Here is a 23,761-nt window from a genome sequence, read left to right as displayed (position 1 = left end):
TGCAATATAAGGTAAATTCAAAACTTTCTTATGTAAAACAACAAAAATACCAAAGTCTGTTGTGCAGTCTATGTGAATTGTATTTCTATTAATCACAGTCACCCATATGGGATCACGGGCAATATTTGAAACAAGGATATGCTAACGCCTCTACATTTTTCACACGAGATTAGAAGCTTCGCACACGCCATTTTCTTTACCAGAACGAGTGGAAAGCGTAAAGTCCTTCATGTTCAAATTTTAGCCATGGCTGATCAAGAGTACTTTCAAGATGGACAGTTTCCCGGAGAACCTAGATCTGGTAGATAGAATAAGCTGTTGTACAATTGTCGAGACTATCTTCCAACGTCTTTTTAACTATTCGAGTATTGTGTCCTCAAACTGGCCGCATTGTTACAGTGAATTCAGTATCTTTCTATCCATGCGAAAATTTAAAATGCTTGTTCACATAGCACTGCCACTACAATAAATACACTTATGGTTTTACGAGAGCGTTATTTCACCCTTTAATCTGAGACAGGTCTTGTAAACTTGTTTGATATTTTTGTCATTCCCTGCTGATTCACAGTTGATATTAAACAATGATGATGTGTTCCTGTGATTTCGCGGGTCAACAGGAGTAACAGATTGAATGAATGAAGAGCGGGGTTTTCATTCCTGACATATGCGAGTGATTGTTACAGTCCAAAAGCACTGCCAGAAATAGAACAAAAAAAATTCTCATTTGTCCTCAGTTACTGTAGTGAAAGATCACATATATCCTCGTATACACCTTTTTCGGACAGGTAAGAATACAGTGGGTAAGGGTATTCCGGATCACGGCTATTCTGGATCACTGCCACGTACATTAACCCCTAGAAACTCGAAATCTCGATGGATTTCTTCACTCAATCTCTCATTTTAAAGCCGAGACATTGCTCTTTATGGTGATGTATTTTGTTTTACTTGATCTGAACCAGAAGTTTATGTGCGCGTCCTGTAACGAGGATACCTATCATCGCGTAAGTTGTCGTTGGCACATCAGGAAAAGGTAACTCATCCGGAATGGCCCGTCTCAAATAAGACTAGAATCAAGTTGCTTCATGTTAACACTCCATTGCATGCATATACTTTTCACCTGTAAAAAAGCAACAAAAATCTTCTCTACGTCTGCCATATTTTTGGAGAAATGAGCAATTTATCGAACCACATGTTTAGGTCAGTTCCGGATCACCAGAAAATAGGGATCGCCTCAAGACTGCCAACTGCCGAAAAATGGTAATTACTGTTGAAATAAAGTAATTAGTTTCACGATCTTACTTTGGTTGACTTTATCTAAAATATATACTCACTCAAGGGTCTGTCTTAGATGTTCTTTGCACAGAGTAGATACATAAAACGTTTTGGTCTTCATTTCGCCAAATTGTAATATGAGGTACAGAACTGTCTGTCAGGTAAAAGGTTATGGATATTGGAAATAACCAACTTGACAATGCTTTGGGGTTGAAATTGTTTTGTTTTCAAGTCATATCATTCTTTTTTTTCAATAACTTGATGTATTTTAGTAAGGTACGACTCACTACAAGTGCCAAGCAGTCTTGCAGGGTCATTCAGGCAAATTCTTTATGTAGGTGAAAGTGTGTTTGCTGAACCAGCTGGAGAACTTGTTCCACGTTTTTTCCATTGGTCTGCTGCACTGGCAGAGAAAGGGGTAGGCATGGTCATACTGTGTCATTACGTTATTAACCACAGAAACAGAAAGTGACCTTTTATGACAAACAAAAATACCCTGATACTTATGCCAGAGGCGGAGTCAATGAGGCTGGAGTAGACTCGAGCTATAGTTTGTTTCATTTTTAAACACAAGAAGATACACGAACACCCATAAAGAGTTCAAATAGGCTGGTATTAATAGATTATGCTCGTTTGCTTCACAATCAGTAACTGATGATGTGATGTTAAAAAGCTGACTGAATAGAGCGTTAAAGGTTCTGAAAAAAGGGTTATTTTGCCTCGATGCATTTCAAGTTAAAGTCACATGTAAAAGTCACAACCAAATATTGTATATCAATACTGAAGAGATCAGTACCATAAACCACTTATGTATTAACCCCAAGAAAATATTTTCAGCCCACACTGGTACCTGGAATCATGATTCTGGAGTATATTGTTATGAGCAGCAAGTGTTAAAACTATCAACCAAGTGGATGTTGTTATCAACTGCAATGTTTGTTAATTATTCGTTTATCAAACATTATGAATATTGTTAACGCATCTATTTAATAAATGCGTGTTACTGTTTGACACAGACCCCTGTTGCCCCAAACGAGCACCAATAACCGAACACTGCCTCGTTTTGTCACGCAATCCGGAATACCCTGAAATGATCCGGAACTGCCGTAACAGTGGAGCGTTTCTTTTGCGATATTTCTTTAGTCAGTCAGGACCGAATTAATTTCATATTTTGGTGTAAGTAACATGAAACATTGCTCAGTCAGAAATTGCCATTAGGTGCTTCCGATATATTTTTGCGGAGGCGCATGCAGTTGGTTTTTCGTTAGTGATCCGGAACTGCCCTACGCACTGTACTATGCAGCATGCTATTTCGTGAATGAATAAATAAAAACAGAACTACAAACCAGTTTCTTACCCTTAGATCAAATCAACACAATTCCCAATCTCGATTAAGTCCTCGATAAACAGCCTGGCCGCCATTGTACAACTGGGAGACTCCCGATCGATGAGAGTGACGCCTATTTTCGGACACTTGATTGGGATCCCCGGAATGTACAACTGCATATGGGACACTGTTCACGAAACAAATAGGCAAAGCCAACGTTAACAAACAAAACATGTCCATATTCTAAGTTCTGTTATGAACATCATAGCACTTTAGAAACAACAACGTATTCAAACTGGCTGACAATCTTTCTTTCACTCCTCTTTCTCATTGTGACATGGACACCAGAACTGAATTTTGACAAACTGTTTGACCCACTTTTTACAGCTAGGGTGTGTGCATTCTGCCCATTTCACCAAAATAAGTGAGACACAGTATTTCACCTCTAAGGGCTGAAATAAATTACACTGGCAGCAAACTTCGTCATCGTCATCACTGATCTCAGAGTCGCGTTTGTCAACTACCCGTGTTCGACGTCTGTTCTGCACGGCAATTCTTGAAGTGTTGGGTTCGGGATTACAGTTCTCACATGTTTTTGAGGATGATCTTGAATATTTGGATGAAGACACCTGAACTTTCTTGGCAGATGGCTGATTTTGTTGGTGATCTTTCATCTTCTGCGAAATGTTGTCATCAGTTATTGCCTGTCCTCCGACTATGGCACTCATAACTTTCCGCTTTTTGGTATGTTTTGGATCGTAGAAAATGGTTCCATCAATTCTTGCAAAGAAGTTGGAAACTGTTGATGTTGTAGGTGCTACTGTTGATGAACCTGTGATGTCAGTCACAACGGGTGATGAAGAATTTGTCTGACTGGTCCCTTTGTCTTTAAGTCGATGGTCAGAAGTAGTCAAGCCCTTGAATACCGTTGACGGTATAAAAGGAGACATGCTGACAGCGTTCTTATTGAAAGGCCAGATTCCACATTTTCTTAATGAGGCTTGTAAATGTGCTAGTGTAAGAGCCGCTGAATACGCCTTGCAATCCAAGTGACAAATGGCATGCTTCTCAACTCCTTTCATGGCATGTTCTCTCATGTATTTATGTTTGATATTACAATAAATCCTCTCGAATGGACTGAAGCAACCAACATCCATCGTTTGAAGTATGTGACAAGTATGTGCCGGGAGGACAAATAATAGCAAGTGCCGATCCTTTTCCCCACTCAACAAAACAGACAAGTGCGACTTGTGACTGTCATACAGGATCAAAAGTGGCTTTTCGGCAGTGGGTTGAATGCTGAATCGCAGGAAATGTTCAGAGAGATGTTGTCTGATGACTTTGCTGTTGGACCATCCAGAATTGCTGACAATTCCTGCTGTACCAGGAGAACAAACTTCTAAAAGTTCATCTCGCATTTGCTGACCTTTGAAGATGAAGTATGGAAGAATGACATTCCCAATTGCATTGCTGCACCCTATTACCGTAGTGGTACTGGACCTTGGCAGACACTAGAACATCCTGACTGGACGATACAACTTGAGGTGTATGGTTTTACATCAGTCCCTTTTCATCTAAGTTGCATATTCTCTCTGGATTATTCTTGAAATTATACTTGTCCATTATGGCTTCCTGTCGACTGTAGTAATTCTCAACAGTTTCTTCAGATGTTGCTTTGGCTCTTTGGAGTTCGAGTGATCTGGGCTTCTGCACTGTTGCTTTAGGTCACCTTTTCAAAAATCCATAAAACCAGTGAAGTGACAGTGGTTTGTTGTCATCTTTCTTACCCAAGCTGACCGCAAGATCTGATGGAATAGTTGCAACACCCTGTCTTGTATAGCCGTATCCAAAAGATGACATGCCCAGTACATGTTGTACCAACATCTCTTCCTCGTCCCTAGACAACAGAGGCTCTGGGCCCGATGAGTTGCAAGACATCTCAATCCTTCCTCTAACCCTGTCATGTAAGTGCTAGAAGGTATGTTAAGAGTTCTAGCAGCTTTTCTGATGCTCATACCACCCTCAGTCACAGCATTTTATGCCTTGGATATTGTATCATTGGAATAATTCCTGTAATTAGACGTGTCTGGCCGAGGACACACCTGAAAGTGGATTGGAAAATCATATTTTGTTGAATTCCAAATGTAAAACATCAGAATAGGGATAAGGTAAGTTTTCACAGCTTCCTCCCTTTAGTGTCACATGACTGAAGTATAGCTTGTCAACGTAGCAGACGACGCACCTCTCAGATGTTCACACGTGTTGTTAATCAAATACAGATGTTTTAAATTGATCATGCCTTTACAGAGAGAATCTAGGGATCAAGTAAGGTACATTCTCAATAATTTTGATATTGTACTTATGTTAGGAAGTTTTACTTGAAACATTTTGCAGGAGTGACAGACGAAGTGATACCTCTGCTGTCGGCACCTTTGGTGGTGTCACATCTCTCGTAGCGCGAGAAATCGCGAGTAAAAATGGCTGTCCGAAAATAGCCAGCGTTGAATTTTGTTAATCACCAGTCACCGCATATCGTGCTATAGCAAGTCTGAGCTGCTGCATGATCCTTAGCCCTTGTGCACCCCCCTTTACGATCCTTAGGGTTAGGTTATAGGGCTAGGGTTAGTGCGCCCAGCAAAGTGCAAGACTCCCCAAACTAGTCATTTTGACATTTAATTACCTGACATCAACCGTTTTGACAGCTGTCCACAATTCTCTCTTGTGAAGAGAATCAGAGGGGTGGGCCTCCATGACTTACTATGAGGTATCTAGGGGTAGATTATGTTGAATAGGTTTGTCTAAACCTGCTATCGTGACATTTGTTGCGAAAAATGAAAGGTCTATGTTTTCACAATTTACTGCCATTTAATCTTGTCACCTACTTGGCTTACAACTTGATCAGAGGGTCGTGCCTCTGCAACTCAAGGTATAATGTGTGAGGTGTACCCATATGTGGGTTGCTGTAGTATTCATGTATATTACTGGGGGTAGATTATCTTGTTTATAGGTTTATCTAAACTTAGATATGAAGGCTCCCCGGCACTGCAACCTTCTGCATTACCCAGACTGTCAGAAGGGCTGTGCTCCCGGTGGAGAACTCGGGCACTCTCCTGATCTGCACCAAGAATTCAGGAGATACCAAACCAAGGGCACAGAGAACAATGGGGAGCCTGACGACATTGTACTTGGGATGCAATTGTGACATTTCAAAGGTGAGGTCCGCATATTTTCATGGTTTTCCTGAATCTTGCTGTCAAAAGGGACAGAAAGTTCAATGATATAAATAAATTCATTGGCTTTATGAAGAAGGATCAGGTTTGTTGGCAGGAATTTTTCTGAGGCTGTTAATAGGCCCTATTCCAGAGAAGTTATGAAGGCTTATGTTCAGAGTCATACCATGGATGGACCTCAGGGTCAAAGCCACAGGCATGGCAGAGACAATATTAAAAGCAGGGAGCCATGCCATCATGTCTTTTAAGATATGCTGTTTGTGCCAAGGAAGGGCATCCACTGACAAGGTGTTGGACACTATGAATTCATTGCATAATCGGCATATTATGTTTATATTTTCATTAAGAATCAAATTCTAATGATTGCGAGTGGGAAACCCTCAGTTTCACACTAGAGACCAGCTGACTTCATCCAGGTGAAAGAGTTGGTTGGATTGCTGTTCTGTTCCACATACTGTATGTACACATGATGCAATGGCTACTTAGACAGCATCTCCACAAAGGACCAACTCTGGGCAGACTTGGTGAAGGAAATGGAAAAACCTCCTTTACTCCCATCGCTGTACCATCCAGCCGTACATCGACATCAACAAAATCAACCTCAAATTTCAGATTGTGGGAATTCCTTGCTTTCATTTCAAGGCTTGACTTGCATCACCCGAAGGTCATCCGATAAGGAAATATGTGCTTAAGTACACAATAGAATTCTGTTATGAACAGCCTCCACATTAATGAAACCCTGACCTACTGAACTGATTGGCACATATAAATGATTAAGAGAGGATTGAGGGGGTGGGCTCTGTTATCAGACATGATCCTTCTGGTCAGGTGGTCAAGATTCAGGATGTCTTGTTTTGTCCAATCAACTACTCCAAAGGAATGCGAGAGGACTGGCACAGCAAAAGGATTGGTAGCTTTGACCTTGTTTTAAGTATTTAGCTCTTAGCTCCAGATTTTCTTTAAACGAGATATATACTTGGTCCGAAGTTTATCTTGAATCTGGGCATTCTGGAGCTTGTCTAATGTCTTGAACTTGCATTCCAAGATAGGTGTAGACTGATCTTCCACAAGATGCTCTATAGCTCCTCCCCGTTATAACTTGACCGATCAATCATTAGTTAGGTTGCCACGTTTCAGATGAACAGTATTTGTCGAGTCCAAATGTCATACCAATACATTAGAAAATGATTCAGCAAGGAGGATCTGTTCTTTCAAATAGGCATCTCCTTTCGGAAGGAGATCTATGTCATCCATGTAGAGGAGATGAGTAAGTGGTGTTGGGGATCTGTGTTGGGGTGGTCCCCTCCCTATTGAGCAGAAAGCTCAAAAGTCAAAGGATTCAAAGATAGACAAAGAAGCAAAGGACTGAAGTACTCCCTGAATATTCCCCTTCTGACTGGACTAGATTCCGAAGTCTACACGTGCCCTTGCGAGTACATCACAAGTTGAGTGAACTGGCAACTCATTAAAGACTTGAGTAAAGTAATCGCTACAGGAGGTCAGTACACTTGAGAGATTTCATTCGCGAGGAACAGAATCATATGCCTTTTTGTAGTCAGTCCTGCACATGGAGAGGTTGCAGTGATATGTTTTACCCTCTTCCAAAATCATTTTCTGTACAATAAGTTGATCCTTGCATCCCCAACAGCCCTTCTGCTCTCTGTAAATTACTTCATTAGAGAAACAGTAGGATGACACGAGGTTTGTCAAATACCCAGTGAATATTTTATATCGTGTATTTAAGCATGTGATAGGACAGAAGTTCTTGGGATCAGTCGTCTCCTTTTTTGGGAAACTTTGTGCGACCTTTGCAGAACCATAGAGGAACATCACCTTTGTCCACAAGAGAATTGAAACAGTGAAGTAATAATGTTTGGACACACAGGAACAGTTTCCAATACTGGTTTCGAATGCCATCTCTGGCCCTTGAGCTGTGTTAGATTTGGACTTGTTGATAATTTCCTTCAGGCAATCTGGTGAGATGTAGCAGACAAACGAACCTAGTTAATTTCACAATTGTTGCATGGTCATAATCACTGACTCTCAGTGCCTCCAGGTTAAATTTACTGGGTACAGACCACAACTGTTTCCAGACTATTTCCTTGGCATCTATGGGAGACCATTTATCATGCTCACCATCACCATTTGTTTTCAGTTGCCTGTAGAAGTGTTTTTCATTGTTTATAAAGAGTTTGTTTTGTTTGATGAATTTATTTTCCTTTTCCTTTTTTTTTCTTGCTTTCAGTCCAAACCTTTATCTTTACTTTAAGGGAATCGACTATTATTATAGGCTGATAATAATAGGCCAATTAGTAGGTTTCCCCAACCTTAATACGATGACTCACTCAAGCTTTTCTGTGGGTATTATGCTCTTTTACATACCTCAACATAAACTTTATGAAAAAAACCCGGCACAGTAGATATTAATCAATAGATAGGCACATTGAACACACATGATAAAGCATAAAATATCATGGAGACGACCCCTTGTGCCTGTAGGCAGCACATGCATTTCAGGCCAGGTGAGTCAACAATCCGTTTTCATACCTGACTGAGCAACTTCATTGCCATCTATAGCCTGATCTATTGTTTTCCGGAGCTATTGTTCCTGATTTTACGAGTGAACATGCTTTTGTGAATATCCTATTACGCATTTCACTGACACCCAATTAGGCCGATGTGGGCTATTTTGACATATGCTATTTGCAATTGTGTACATTTTTAGGGATACAGAATAACAGCCTGAAAACATTTTTTTTTTCTTCCTATTTCCGACAGTATGTTTGTACCATAGGTTGTATTTTGGGCAATCTTGTGGTCATTTATGATCAGTAAACAGTATTTTGCATGAGATCTCTGAAATGTTATCCTTTTGGAGGTGAATCATTACCTGTTTCAGTTTTGATTACTGATTTTCTTCTCTTATCTTCTTTGAAGCAAACCATGAAAAAGAAAGACCACGTGAGAAAGAGAGGAGGAGGTCTAGGTCACCGAGACGCAGACGCTCTGGAAGCAAAGAGAAAAAAGATCGAAAAGATAAAGATCGTCGTCGCAAATCTAGGAGGTTAGTGTTCAGTCGACATTGCTTTTTCAGGATGTCATGGAAACGGAGAATCAGAAAAAACTATTCAATATTATTTCTTTAAACTTGGGGCATATTTTTTTAGTCTTACAATTTACCCATTGCTGTTTAGTTGATGTTTAAGATGTTTAACATTTTTATGGCAATAATATGTTAAAATAGGAATTATTATGGCTCTATGTTTGTTGTGTTTATTTTAGATTGAATTTATGAAGGATGTATGCGTCTGTATTTAGTTTTTATCTCTCCCCCCCCCTCCCCACTGCATGTAAACGTTTTGGACTTAGTCTTAAAATGGAGGGATGGGCTGCGTTTCTGGATCACAACTCGAAAACCATTTGATATCTTTCAACAGATCTTGGCAGATATTTGAGACAGATCTTGAAGTGGTGCCTTTTGCTGTTTACAGATATATGGCATTTATATTTTTCATGACTTCCATGGAAACGATTCAAACTTAATTCAGGAAAACGTCAACTGTCGGATGATTTGTCCTTTCAAATATGTAGGGGATTAAAATCATGGTGCTATATGCCTGAAGTAGTTACTTTAAAGGTCAAGGTTATATTTCATTATAATGTTTGAATGCGTCTTTGTAGTCGTTCCCCAAAGGATAAGAGTCGGAAGAGAAAGAAGCCCTACAAGTACTGGGATATTCCACCACCTGGGTTTGAGCACATCACACCAATGCAGTACAAAGCCATGCAAGGTAAAACGTGTGGATTTCATTTTATACAGTAATGTGAAATAGGTCATTGACAAGAACAAGTTTCCAAAATACGTGCATAATAATACTGAGGTTATGCAATCTACTGTTTAATCTGTCCAGTCCTTAAAGTTTTTATTCTCACCCAATTATACCTCATGTTTTACAACTTTCAAAGAAAGGGTTGGTACTCAGACTCTAGGGGTTATCAGTTTCTCAGTATGATTCTCTTTGGATAAGTTGGAGGACTTTTACACATTTTTTACACATTTTGCTAAATAATTTTTTTTTCTTTACAGGAAATGTACCAGGAGTTCCAGGTATGTGAATTAATGTTGTCTCAGCAGATATGTATACAGGCTGATGTTTCAAGTATGAGTAATAACTATGGCTTCTTTTGGGGAACATAGTCAAATGAAAAATATTCTTAAAATGTCAGACCTGTCAGCAGTGTTTGCAATACTTTAGTTTTACCAGCTGGCCATGAGGGCCTGCTGCTGCCTGCAAGCATTAAAATCTACAGGCCCTGAATGAAATCTGCAGACCCATTTGGTTAATGTCAAATCAATGAAACAAAATAGACTACATTGTACACAGTTTCCCACTGTTTCTACAAAATTAACTGAAGCCTATGGCACACAGAGATAACCGGCACTACAATAACAACCGGCGCTTGGCCACTGGGCCGGCGGTTATTTCAAATACTCCCATCAGTGCTCTTTCAAACATTGCATTATCTCTTTAGTTATGACAAGGTTTATTGGCACACTAGTAGTGGCTCGAAAACAAAGTCAGGAATATAATGTATATGACTGACATGGAATCATGAGATTATTATTTGATAGTCATAGTCATGAATACTGTTTATGGTAGTTGAATCTTAGCATTCTCTGATTTATTTGCAGTTGCTGCTCTTCCCAAGCTGGAGCCCTCCCAGTTCCCAAATCCCATTGGAGATCCTTTCCAACCAGGTAACTCAACCAGAACACAAACCAGAACTTGATACAGTAAGCCTGTATAACTTATGTAAACTGACAATGAAAGATTGAAAGTACAGATCCTCTTTATCGACTAGATTACTGTTGGAATTCCAAAGACAAATAGGCTACAGTGTCAGAAGCTGTACATATGATTAGAGGACCCATGATGATCCAGAGAAGAATAGGTCTTCAGGGACTCATGCTTGTTGAAATAGGTGAGCAACGGGATCAGAAGGTCAGACTTGCTGACTTGGTTGACACGTCATCAGTAACCCAATTGCACAGACCAATGCACAGGCTGTTGATTGTCTGGTCCAGACTCAATTGTTTATAGACAGCAGCCATATGGCTGGAGTATTGCTGAATGTGGCATAAACTTGCTCGCTCGCTCATGTAATTAGAGGAATGGATCGCGATGGCTGTTAAAAGTACTAATTATTACCTAAGTAGTGAATTATGATGGAAAGAAAGGAATTTTGTACAACACATAAAAAATTTACCAGTGTTGTACTGTGAATAACCCTTGATCGAGTAGCCATGTTCACACCACAGCAATCACAAGTTTACATATTTATCATAATCAAAGCATGACATCATGACTTCTGTACCTGAACTTAACCTCGTGCACTAATTGTGTTCATCGCAAGACAGCGACAACCTTTATGATAAAAAGTAAGCTCAGAATGATCTGAATGGCTGTACGTTTGGCTTAGAATTGATCTTCAGAACCATTTTACAGTAACTTCTGCAACAGTCACGACACAATCCCTGAATCTTGATGGATAAACGTTTGAGCCCTTTCGCGTAAAAGTATTGTTCTTTGTCCTCACTTATATTCTATCCATTGTAGTGCCACAACTGCAGCTGAGTAGAACACTGTCTTGCTAAATGTTGGATTTGTCTTTCATCTAGCTGCAGTTCCTGTCATGCCTCCAGCTCCAATACCCGTGGCACCTGGAGGTACAACATTAACAAACACAACTGTACCCTTTGCTGGCAGTGCTATCAGTCGGCAGGCCAGACGTCTCTATGTGGGCAACATACCATTTGGTGTCACTGAGGTTTGTAGTGATTTCTCCATTTGGTTCATAGCTATTAAAACTTGATAAGAGAATACCATTAAGACACATTATTTTTATGGTATATTTTTAGGTTTGGTTGTATTTTTATTAGGAGCAAATTACATTTGATTTTACACATGGTGAATGATAGTTACACTGTTGTCCCTGTTAGAAGTTTTCCTACTATTTGCTCAAGGAGTAATAAAGAATAATGAAAACTCTCTGTTCATTTCAGGAAGCCATGATGGATTTCTTCAATCATCAGATGAAACTTACTGGTCTTGCACAGGCTGATGGAAATCCAGTTATTGCTGTACAGATTAACTTGGACAAAAACTTTGCATTTTTAGAGGTTAGATACTGCTTATTTTTCTTTATCCTGATTCATGCTTATTTGCTTATATCCTCCCTCTATGCGAAGATAGTGTAACGCTTGAAATCCCTTGAAGTTCCCGTCTTTTGAAACTGATGTATAATCACTCACCATAGGATACCTCTACATTTTCCCCACATTATTCACATGATCAGCCCTGTTTGTCACTCTCTCCTCCATCACCTAGCGAGATGGTTGGTGTCAGCTTGAGTCCCTATACAGCATTTAATGTCCTTTTATATTTTGGTCTTTTACACAAAATTTTGTAGTGTATGGCTTTGTATTAATTATCATTATGATATGAAATTGAGGATATATTTACATATTTTTATGTTGGCTCTCTCAAGTCATGTGTGGCTGTTCAATTCTGATTGCATCTGGTAGCCATGTGCTAACTACTGGTGATAATCAGATTTATGGTAATCGCCAGACGTACCCCAGGGGTGCTGTTGGGATAGCGAAGGAGTCTAGGTCCTAGTCCCAGAAGAGGTTGTTGTGAGTATCGATGTCATCTCAGCCAAAGAAGTTGAAGCCATCTATGTCCTCCAAGACTAGTCCTCAACTACTACATCATGGCTGTAACAATGGACCAGCTCTTCAACGAAGTCCTTCAGCAATGATATCGTCCCTCCCAACGAACGAGACATCTATGTCAAATCTTGACTCCTACTACCTGAGGTACAGAGCTTCAGAAAGTCAGCACAACATGCAGCATCTACAACGATACAGCAACCTTCAGCAGGGATTAGAATTTTCCCTGAATCCACGGAATTCCATGTATTTGATGTCCCTGGTGTCATTCATGATATATGTTCTATTGTTTCAGTTAACATGACTCCAAAGAGGCCCAGCTCATTTTCCTCTTTTTTTCACTCACACTCATTCTGATACCTGCTTCAGAGAGTCTACTTTTAATGCAGACATTGACAAAGTCTACACTCAACACGTCGGATGCTTCTGTCAATCTGCTGCCACTGCAACATTTGGACATTGTCAGTCATCAACAACTGCTACATCAAAAGTTTCCAACTTCGAAGAATGATCAACAATTCATCTCTGAGCGTCTGACTCTAATTTCAGGTTGTCGTGTACCAGCAGCGAGGAACTCAACAAGATTATTTTGACGCTTCGTGGAACCTGATTACTCCAGTCGACCTGCACCAATGTGGGGAAGAATGGGCATTGCTTCGCGACATCAGTACATGATAATAACTGCATAATCTTCTGTTGAAGAACACTGACACAGCAACTAGGAGGACAGTCTACTTCCATCATCTGCACACATGCTCAATCGTGTATCTCCAAGACAAGCCCAAATGTAAGTGAGGGAATCTGATCGGTCTTCGAAGGACAGCGCTGACAACTTACAGCTTTGATGATCTGAAGAAGAAGCGTGTACCTGTTCGTACTATCTCACCGATTATCTTCATGTATATTCAGCTGATAAAAATGTTGCTGCAGCAACGACCATGGCGTACACAGAAGGGTATCGCATTACCGGAAGACTATTGATTAAGATTTCGAAGACTTGGATCTGACGAAAGGTCTACATTCCGAGGAAGAAGAATTGTCACAGCACGAGTGTTGAGACAAGATTTAAGCCATTATACCATAAGTTCTACTTTTCCGTTACCACTCCACTATTGAATCTAACAAAACTGTCTGAGGTCGCATCAGGTAACCTTTGAGATTGACCAGTCAGAACAAAGCTTACTAAATCACAAAAATGGACACTCGCACATACCCTATTGTCTTAAAAAGGTTCATACCCGAATGATTCCAAATGCTATTTATTGTACGATCTCTTTCATATGATGCACACAGCACACGCCACAACCATGACAAAGGTGAGTAAACAGTCGCTCAAAATAGTGCTTTGGGCAGTATTCAAGGATGTCATCTTGCATAAATATGAGCTAATGGTAACCATGTCAACAGAAACATCAAAGCATATATACTGCAGGTCAAATAACTGTGTTGTATGCGGATTTTTGTTTGTGGAAAGATCTGTGTCAGTGACCTGAATAATTTGGAAGTCCCTCCGATCCCTAAGTAGTAGCCGTTGTCTGATTGGTTAAATCTATTTCGCTGCTATTGATTGGACAGTCACAGGTCGCTCAAAGGTTACCTGACATGACCTTCTACTAGGGTTTGTTAGACTCGTTGGTGGAGTTTTAACGAATAACACTGAGACTAAGTTTACTTAGATGGTCTCGGTCTGCTCACCTCAGTGCAGTCTTTGACCTCAAGGGGGAGATGACAACTACGCCGACTTATTTGACAGAGCTGAACTGCAACAGTCATCTCTACATAGTTGCATCGCTACAAGGTTGGGGTCCACTCCTGGACAACATGGGCAGCAGGAAATAGGGTGAGCAACGAACACACTCTGCCTATCAACCATTGTAATCAACGCAGTGAGTCTATGACAAACTACTGATGGTCCAGACAGAATTGGCAGTAGTGTTCTACATAAACAAGCAAGGTTAAAAATGATCTCACATGCTGATAGAACTTGCTCTTCAACTCTTCTACATCATCAACACGTCTAATCTCTACATAAAGGCATGCCACATCCCAGGTGCAGATACCAACATTTAAATCTCCAGTACCAGATCCGTTGGCGTGGACAAAAGTTGTTCTCGGCATCTTGTGGGAAGGAATGAACACGTATGCATTCCCACCCCCAGTCTTACTACCAGAAGTCATCGAAAAGATGATGCAACTGACTTTGGTTGTGCCTACTGGCCAGTAAGATAATGGTTTCTAGTACTCATCAAGGAACTAGGACAACCATCACCGAGACTCCCGGAGTGGATGCCCCAACTTGGTCATCCGCACACCAACCAAGCGCCCGGCAATCAAATACCATTCCAACTTCACATATGGATCATATCCATGCCTGCTTCAGACATCAAGGATATTCCGCTAGATCGGCTAAGGCAGTCACCTTAGCAATTGTACATCTCCTTGCACCTTATATGACGATAAATGGATGTGATTTGAGACATACATCAAACGGAAGGGCTTTAATGCAATGAAAACCACACATCTTCAAGTGGCAGAATACTTATGTCAACTACGGCATACCAGGACTAACAGTTTCTACACTATCAATCTTCTTGGTGGCACTGAGCTTCTTCATCTCCATGAGATTAGGTATCAAACTGACAAAAGTGCCGAAATTACTCGCCCTACTACACCCTTTCCAGCTGGAAGACCAACAACTCAGAATTGGGAAGGCTCCAGCTTGGGAAGTGAATGTTGTACTCCATCATCTCGCCAGTGACACATAAGAGTCTCTAGATCAAACATCCTTTGAACTGTTGACACAGAAAATGCTATAACGGCAGCATGGATGTCAGAGTACTCTGTACTTCAGTTGTACATGATTTGACACCAATCATCGTGAGATTGCATACTGTGATGGGATTTTATCGCCAAATATGAACTGCCTGGACAACTGGTACAATTCCACATACCAGTATTATCGACAGTTCTTGGCATTTCATTATGCCCAGTCAGAGCAAAAATACATCCTCAGCGAACTAAGTCAAAAAGACAAAATTCAAGTGCCTATTCATCCTGCTATCTACTGATGCATCTACTGAGTATCCCGCAACACTTATCTCAGTATGGATGAGAGCTGTTATACCTGAGGGCCTACAAGGCAGCAGGACTTGAACCTCATGAGCCTCCAATCCACATGAAGCAAGAGCCTTGGTGTCGACACCAGCTCTACATGGAAATACAGGATGCCCCCTGCGTTATTAGACATCCGTGTTATAGTACTTATTACATAATGTGGAACAAAGGCCGAGTTAGATCATATATTTCAAGGACATAACATGGTCTCGGAGTCCATGGATTATGAGACTGTAATCTGTTGGTGACTGCTAAGAATAATGTGAAATTGGTGCTATCGGAGTAGGCGCGAAAAATGGACCCTCACGAATGAGGTGAGCGGAAGTTGTACACGTATGGAATGAGGTAATGCTCTCACGATGTTTCCGTTGTTTCTTTCAACAGTTTTTATAAATAATATTGGGATTGAATTTAATCAAATAAAATGTGGTTTCTGACACCATACATCCTGGGATGACTGTGTCTTACCGCGCTAAAGCGCGATGTGTTGCATCACAGCAAACATTGTAAGTACTCGTCGTAACTCGACTGATAGCATGTCTTTCATAAGTTACTGCTACGATGTTGGTACGATTATTATTGAGAAAACACTACATGTTTTAAGCATGTGAAACAATGGATAAGTGCGATAAACACTGTCAGTTGCCATCTGCACTGAATTTCACTAGTTTAGGTAAATTATAAGAGTGCAGCAGCGGATTTGTTGATGAGCTATTTTTGATTTCGTGAAGGGGTGTGATTGCAGTACAACCTTTTTATGGGAGCCACGGATTACCCCACGGTTTAACCGAGTCCGCGGTATCGCGAAGCGCGTTATTGCGAGGGATGACTGTAACTCACAGCTTTCTGTAAGGCTGCTTTCTGGAGATCCAGTGTTTGCCAACCACTACCCAAGAGACATCACTTCTGATGATAACACTGACATTCACCAATTTTCTGGCCGCTTGTCGCACAACTACTAATGCTTCCACAAAGTTAGTTTCACTCTCCCCTTATTATCAAGAGTGATGACGACATTGTACTTGTAAAGAACGGTTGCAACACTATGTGGAGGACATCATGAAGAAAGAGTTGCCATAGATAACTAGATGGAGGAAGAAACTAGTGTATCTAAATTCTCACGTGGCTTGTTGAGACCAGACACACTGTGGAGTAAAAGACTAGCATGAGTGATTATAATCGGCACTTGTAATGAAGATACCTGTGCATGTGAAGGGTTGCAGCTTATCTTGATAGGAATCAGGACATACAGTTGCATTAGCCACTAGCAGGATGCTAGCTGATCTATGTATCATCAGCTTCCAGGCAGTGATCGCTTCACAAGAAGAGAGGTTCGACTTTATGTGATCAAACCCACCCCCACCCCCGTTTCACGGATAATTATTTGAAGAACAGGACCGAAACACTGCCAGAATACTACCAGTTCCCGATGGGAGTGAGGAAGTGGAATACTGGATGTACTTACATGACAGCCAACAGAATTCATCATGGTCTGACCCACAGCCGATTCTGCCGGGTTCTATAAGCAAATGGAAAATATGTAATTTAATGAATAGAAGAGTTATGTTATACTTATCCTTGACTCATGACGTCAAGCCCTCCCTACTGCCCCGGACACATTGGATTCTCAGTTGTTCTTGTGTCAGGCTTATGGAATTACAAAGAGTGACAAACAGGGCTTGTCAAGTGACCGATGTGGCAGGAAATGGGGAGGCTTCCAGTGGGTGGGTGATGGTACATCCACTTCAAAAGAAGGAACATAAAGGGATTTCTTTGCATAGAGGGAGGAGATAAGCAAATAAGCATAAGTCAGGATAAGTGTGAAATATCAATTTTGTTCAAAATTACATTTTTGTGGCAACCAGAAAATGTGTAAATGCCATGATATGAATTCACATACTTAATCAATAGGACCAGTGGATCATATAGATTGGATTATTTCTAAGACAGTGAGTGACTGACATTCGATATGTTATGAACAGGTTTTCACTTTGGTGATGTAGAATCGAATGAATGGTGATAAAAAAATATCCTATTGCTATTGGGCAGTGGCAAAGTTCACTGTTTTGTAATGCTGTACTGATATTTACATGCTGTATTTTATCATGCAGAGTCTGTATTTTCACATGTGAAGGATGATATCTAGTGTTGCCTCTAAGGTTCAGAAATGGCAATGTAAATTCATAAAAAATGGCACTTCAAAGGGTTATTGAAAAAATAACAAAATGTATGAATTCAAACTGTCTTAAAATTTCAATTTTTAAGTTCATCTTTTACTCTTCTCTCTTCTCATTTTGTAATTTAAGATTAGAATTTGAAAAAGCATTTCAAGACATTAATCTGTTATCACATTTTTTCACAATTTCACAAAACGCACAACTATTTACAGTTTTCTTTTCTTCCTTGTCAAGTATCTGTTCACTTCCATGTGAAGTGCAAAAGTCAAAGGGCAGGACACAGTGCCCTCCTAAATGTGCTTAAAAGAAAAACACTAACATCAGAATAACATATTTGACCTTTTTACTTATAAGCAACTATTAAACCTAAAATACTTATTCAAAAGATGTAAGAGGGTAATATTAAAGAAATACACACTCTGACTCATCTTTGATACCAGGCTAGGCTGTAGAATATATTGCCATTTCTTGCAGATTTGTTTGTAGAAATTAACTTCATGTTAAGGGTAGGGTAGGGTAATAGATGGTGGGTTACCCAGGTAGAAAATGTGGACCTATCCCAGCCTTAGATAATATTACAAGCGATTTTACCTTGGACATCTTACTTTGTGATGCATGCACTGAAAAACTAGTGTCTGTAAAGCATCTATCTTCCACTAAATCTGCACATGTAATATAACATTTTACAACAGTTCCGATCAGTGGATGAAACAACTCAGGCAATGGCTTTTGATGGCATCAACTTCCAAGGGCAGTCATTGAAGATTCGGCGTCCGAGAGACTACCAGCCCCTCCCAGGGATGGCTGAAACTCCGTCAGTGGCTGTGCCAGGTAAGTTTCTGGGTGTGTTTAAACTCTCCAGAGATCAGTTACTGCTTATTGATCAAACAGTTATTCCTAAACTATCTGCTGTCAGTTGTTTTTAAATCCTGTAATCTAGAGACACCTTGTTTTTACATGATGCATGGAAGATTCGGGTCCATCTTCTGGTCCATTTTGAATACTAAAAGTGATGTTTTGGTTTGATAACAAGTAGCTAATTGCTGTCTAAATTTCCCCAATTACAGGTGTTGTTTCAACTGTAGTCCAGGACTCGGCTCACAAAGTATTCATTGGTGGATTGCCAAATTACCTCAATGAGGACCAGGTATGTTTTGCTGGAGCTGAAACGAGAGGGGGCGTTGGTTGAGGTAAATGTAGACTGCTGATCAGTCTGTGTGCTGCCCCCTCTCCAGTGCCATGTTGGTGTTGGTTACAGGCGTCCACTGTTCTGCCCTTCTTCATCCACCATGCCGAGTGGGGGCAAGTGTTGATGATGTGTCTTGGTTGCTGCATAGGGAAGAAGCTCTCAGGGTCACATGGTCAAGTTTGTTTCAGGGCAGGTATCTTACACAAGTAAGATGGCTCCTGGTTTTTCTTTTCAGATCAACATGTCATGATTTTGATAAATAGACTAAATAGGAAATTGAGCAGGTTATGACCCCAAATAAATTTACATCTATAACCCTAAGTTTGAAATGTCATAGCAGTTAGATTCACAGGTCTGCCAACACAATGTGTTTGTAACAGTTCTTCTTTCAAGCTTCCCATAGGGTTGACAGGTTCTCTTGATGATATTATGGCAAGACAAATGATTGGTTTGGCTTGTGTCTAATTTTGGCTGGTAAAAACAGATTGTTCCAAATTTCAAAATTACGAGCACCTTAGCCTAGGCTCTTTGTTTCAGTGATTCTTTTTCAGCTGCAGCTGCAGTCTTCTTTTCAGGCTGTCTCTTTCAGCTCAAAATCTTTTGCAGGTTATTTTTATGTTTCGGTTATGTTCAAATTATTTGCAAATTTATGTAAGTAGATTGTTACAACATTGAAGTGCAATATTTCCTTGTTCATTGTAAGTCACTAGAATAATATCAGCGATTTTCATCAAGAACTGTTTTGCCTTGTATGAGAAAATAAGTAAATGACATGAGGTGCCATTTCCACTCTTGATCATGACTTGTTCCAGATCTGTAGTTTTTGTGATTGATATATGCAAATGACACAAGTACTGATCTGTTCTTCTGTTTTCTTCCCCCTTTCATTCCCTAGCTTAGGGGAAGAGCTTGAAAACCCCACCGTTTACAATTCTTCCTAACATGAGCAAACTGTTGTTATATGTGCCCAACCAAGACACAGGCAAGTTACATTTTTGTTTGAAAGTGCTTTCACTATGGGGGACCCTCAGTGCTTTTGCACTATCATGTGTAAGTTTGCATCCCATTTGTCGATCAATATTGACCGGTTCTCTTCATTAACTTACATGGCTATGAAGTATATGAACATGTTGGTGTGAATGGTTAGGGTTTCTTGCGTGTATTACACACTTACATGGTGTAATGTCATGTCAGGCAGTTTTCTGTTAATTTCAAACTGATTGTTTTCTGGAACATGCAAGTTGCTGTAAAATTTAATGGAACTGAAAAACTTTTTGGAAAGGCTCTCCTCTTTTGTTTGTGTGTGAAATTAATGATTTAGAGTGTTCAAATTTTAAGATACAGATTTTGACCATTTGCATGTTGCTGGACACAAATCACATTTTGTTTGTTTAGTATAAAATGTGTTTGTGCGTTGTAGATAGTTCAACAAAATTGGTAATGCATGCATAATTGATTTATAAGTATATTGTAGTGTAGCTCTGATTTAGAAATGAGTAGGATGTATTTGGTATGAAGTTGAGCTATTGTGGGAAGCGATGAGAATATCAGATAACTGGTTACAGGGGTGGGTTTATTGAATGAAGGCATGCACATGTTGATTAGTTAAAATTTGACAGGTACAAACAGACCACTAGGTAAGCTAGTTACCAGGTTCAATGTAAGTATAGCCCACATGATCATTGGATATATGATCTATGTAGCTATGATCCCTTACAACATTGTTTATCATTTCTATTATAGAACCATGTTTTGAATAAATGTCATATGATTTGAGTTTGATTTGATAAGGGATATTGTGGAAGCATCTGAAATTTAAAAACTTTACAACCATGTAGGCAAATAGTTATCTTGTTTTGTTAACTAATGACTACTTTCCAAAGATTTTTTTGTTAGATATTGCTCAACACTGTGGTATATTATTGCTCTGTGCTTTGTAGGTAAAGGAATTGCTGACCTCCTTTGGACCTCTGAAGGCTTTCAACCTGGTGAAGGACAGTGCAACTGGCTTGTCAAAAGGATATGCATTCTGTGAATATGTGGATGTCAACATCACTGATCAGGTAGCAACTTCATTTGATTTACCTTGGCTTTTGAACTTGTGTATTTCATTTACATAGCTAAGGATGAAGCTGAAGGGAGGTAGGAGCCACTGGGCATTTCATTGGGACTTTTCTCACTCATTTCTTTTCGTTTTTCTTTTCGGCAGGCATGTGCAGGACTGAACGGCATGCAGCTCGGAGACAAAAAACTCATTGTTCAGCGGGCAAGTGTTGGGGCCAAGAATGCACAGAATGTGAGTACATAGATTACAGGAACTGCCAAGTTCTGTTTGTTCTGTGCTGTTTTACGTTACATTGTCATGGCATTTGTTATTGAATTCCTGGGGTCATTCACGTGTTCAGCAAAAGTATTTCATCTTGTAAATGTGGAAGCCCAGTATTTGCCTAGACTAGGACCTTCTAAGATGCAAGTGCTAATACTGTCTCCAAAAATAATTGAGTAAGATTAATGATGAATACACATATGTGAAGTTTCAATTTTCATTTGACATATTAGCCTTAGACTTCCGACATACATGTAGGGTTAACATATGGTTTTTAATGTTCCAGGCTCCAGTACAGTTGCAGGTACCGGGGTTGAACCTGAACCAAGGTGCCGGTCCTGCCACCGAGGTGCTTTGCCTCATGAACATGATTCTGGCAGAGGAGCTTGAGGATGAGGAGGAGTATGAAGGTGAGTACTCATATCTGGGATTATTAAGCAGAGAGTCTTTAGTACACAGTTTGTAGGAGATTTTGTTCATACTAGTTGGTATCCTGTCAGGTTTGAACATTGCATGCAATCTCATACTAAATTCTTAACCCTGACAGATGTAGCTGAAGAAAGGAAGTTCATTTTGTCTTTAGGCTGATCAAATTGTGGACAACATGTGGCTTCTTTGCTGTCTCATCATAGATTAGATCTGTTTGATTTTGTCTAAGATTCTAAATGTTGGTCATGTTTGATGATGCCAAGTTTAGAATAAATGCATACAGCATACCCAAGTCCATCTTCATCTGGGCCTCATACTGAGTACATTTTGTTGCGTTCAAGAAGTGCATGCACTTTCTTACTCTTCTTTGAATGTGTTGTATGTAGCCATTCATGTTTAATGTCATGTTTCCTATCTTGTTTGTGTCTTGTTTACAGATATTGTTGAGGATGTGAGAGAGGAGTGTGGCAAGTATGGTGTAGTCCGCAGTATCGAGATTCCACGACCAATTAAAGGGGTAGAAATCCCAGGACTTGGAAAGGTATGTTCACATATTCATTATTTACAGAGTTTTTGTCAACAGACAAACGTAAGCTATTATAGAACACATTTCAAATGAAGACCATCAATTCCAAAATTTTCTTTCATAATTTTCTGAATGTAAAATTGAGATATATGTACGTTATTAGTTGCGATGACAAATGTGTCGCTTTTGTTTCAGATATTTGTTGAGTTCAACTCTGTGATTGATTGTCAGAAGGCCCAACAAGCTCTGACAGGAAGAAAGTTCTCAAATCGTGTTGTTGTCACCTCCTACTATGACCCAGACAAGTACCATAGGAGAGAGTTCTAAAACACATTCTACCCATGTGCTGGTTTTCATCCACACCTCATCATCCGAATAAATTGTGTCCAGCAACTTACCGTTGAAGCCAAACAGTTACTGTGTCTGACCAATGAATAGTCAACTGATTGTGGTGTTGCCACGCGAGACATAATTACCATGCTGCTGTTCTTCAATATAAATTGTTGCACTCCCAGAATAATGTACTGAATATAGTTATGAAACATCAGATTTACAAGTTATGAAAGATCCATGATATTAAAAGTTCAGTATTTATATGATATGAAATTAAATATTACTAAATACAGAGCAGAAGAATTTGAACTTTGTTATATGTAAAAATAAATGTGTTGCAACTTTGGGACCTTTGATCATCAGTTTGTAAGTGTTGGTTTCATCTTGCTTCAGAAGGAGTATTGTTTGGTATTTGTTTCAATCAATTAATGATCATAATGAATAAATCCACATATTTTGTACAAGTACTTTTGATTGCATCATATTTGTTAGTTTTTCATGGCTTGAAAGTTGATCATTTTTATGCTTTTATGCAGTACCATATGACTTGGAGTTTACTCTAGTAAGCTTCTTACATAAGTTTCCTTTATCATTGATAGATGGTGCTTTTGTGGACTTTTGAAATTGTAAAAAGCAATGTAAAATCATCCAATTTGTTTTTAAGGTTCATATTTTGCCAAGTACATCATAATAAAAGCAGTCTTACCATTCGTGATGAGTGTCTTTTTTGTTTATGCATTGTAGTTGATGCTATTACAGTATTTTGCCAGTTAAAACATTCAGAGAGCATGCACAAAAACACATACTCCCACATTAAGCTGATATGAAGTGTTTTCGGTCTCAACATTCTCATAAGAGATTGTAGGTATGAATAGATCTGTTATATTATCGGGGTGTTTTTATGCCCAATAAGTGGATCAAGTAACCGCTTACTGACCATGTTTTTGCTATTATTAGAAACCCTATTATGAAAATCCTACTTCAGTTGCATGTGTCTACACATTCCTTGCTGTGATTTTGCTTGATATTCCTAGTTTGTAGCGCCCTTCAACAGCCTTTGGAAACATCTTCTGCTCCGGTGCCACTTTAGTGAGTTATGACATCG

General features: G+C 39.7%; 1 protein-coding gene across 2 annotated transcripts; it reads left to right on the top strand.

Annotated features, from left to right (window-relative positions):
- Window positions 1–152: 152 nt before the first annotated feature.
- On the top strand, window positions 153–23,366 carry LOC137284350 (splicing factor U2AF 50 kDa subunit-like). 2 transcript variants are annotated; one of them, XM_067816123.1, is made up of 14 exons: window positions 153–301; window positions 8,767–8,893; window positions 9,511–9,620; window positions 9,917–9,937; window positions 10,523–10,588; window positions 11,510–11,658; window positions 11,894–12,010; window positions 18,546–18,684; window positions 18,921–19,000; window positions 20,983–21,105; window positions 21,252–21,338; window positions 21,655–21,778; window positions 22,235–22,338; window positions 22,519–23,366. In XM_067816123.1, the coding sequence occupies exons 1-14, from the start codon at window positions 247–249 to the stop codon at window positions 22,648–22,650; spliced, it is 1,434 nt and encodes a 477-aa protein (XP_067672224.1). In that variant the 5' UTR covers window positions 153–246; the 3' UTR covers window positions 22,651–23,366. The 2 variants fall into 2 exon arrangements, with proteins under 2 accessions (XP_067672224.1, XP_067672225.1); XM_067816124.1 differs by having other exon boundaries at window positions 161–301; window positions 11,516–11,658.
- Window positions 23,367–23,761: the final 395 nt, after the last annotated feature.

Source organism: Haliotis asinina, chromosome 5 (genome assembly GCF_037392515.1).
Source record: "Haliotis asinina isolate JCU_RB_2024 chromosome 5, JCU_Hal_asi_v2, whole genome shotgun sequence".
Lineage (NCBI taxonomy): Eukaryota > Metazoa > Mollusca > Gastropoda > Lepetellida > Haliotidae > Haliotis > Haliotis asinina.
The sequence above is the reverse complement of the archived record's forward strand: the minus strand, read 5'-3'. Positions and strand labels throughout refer to the sequence as shown.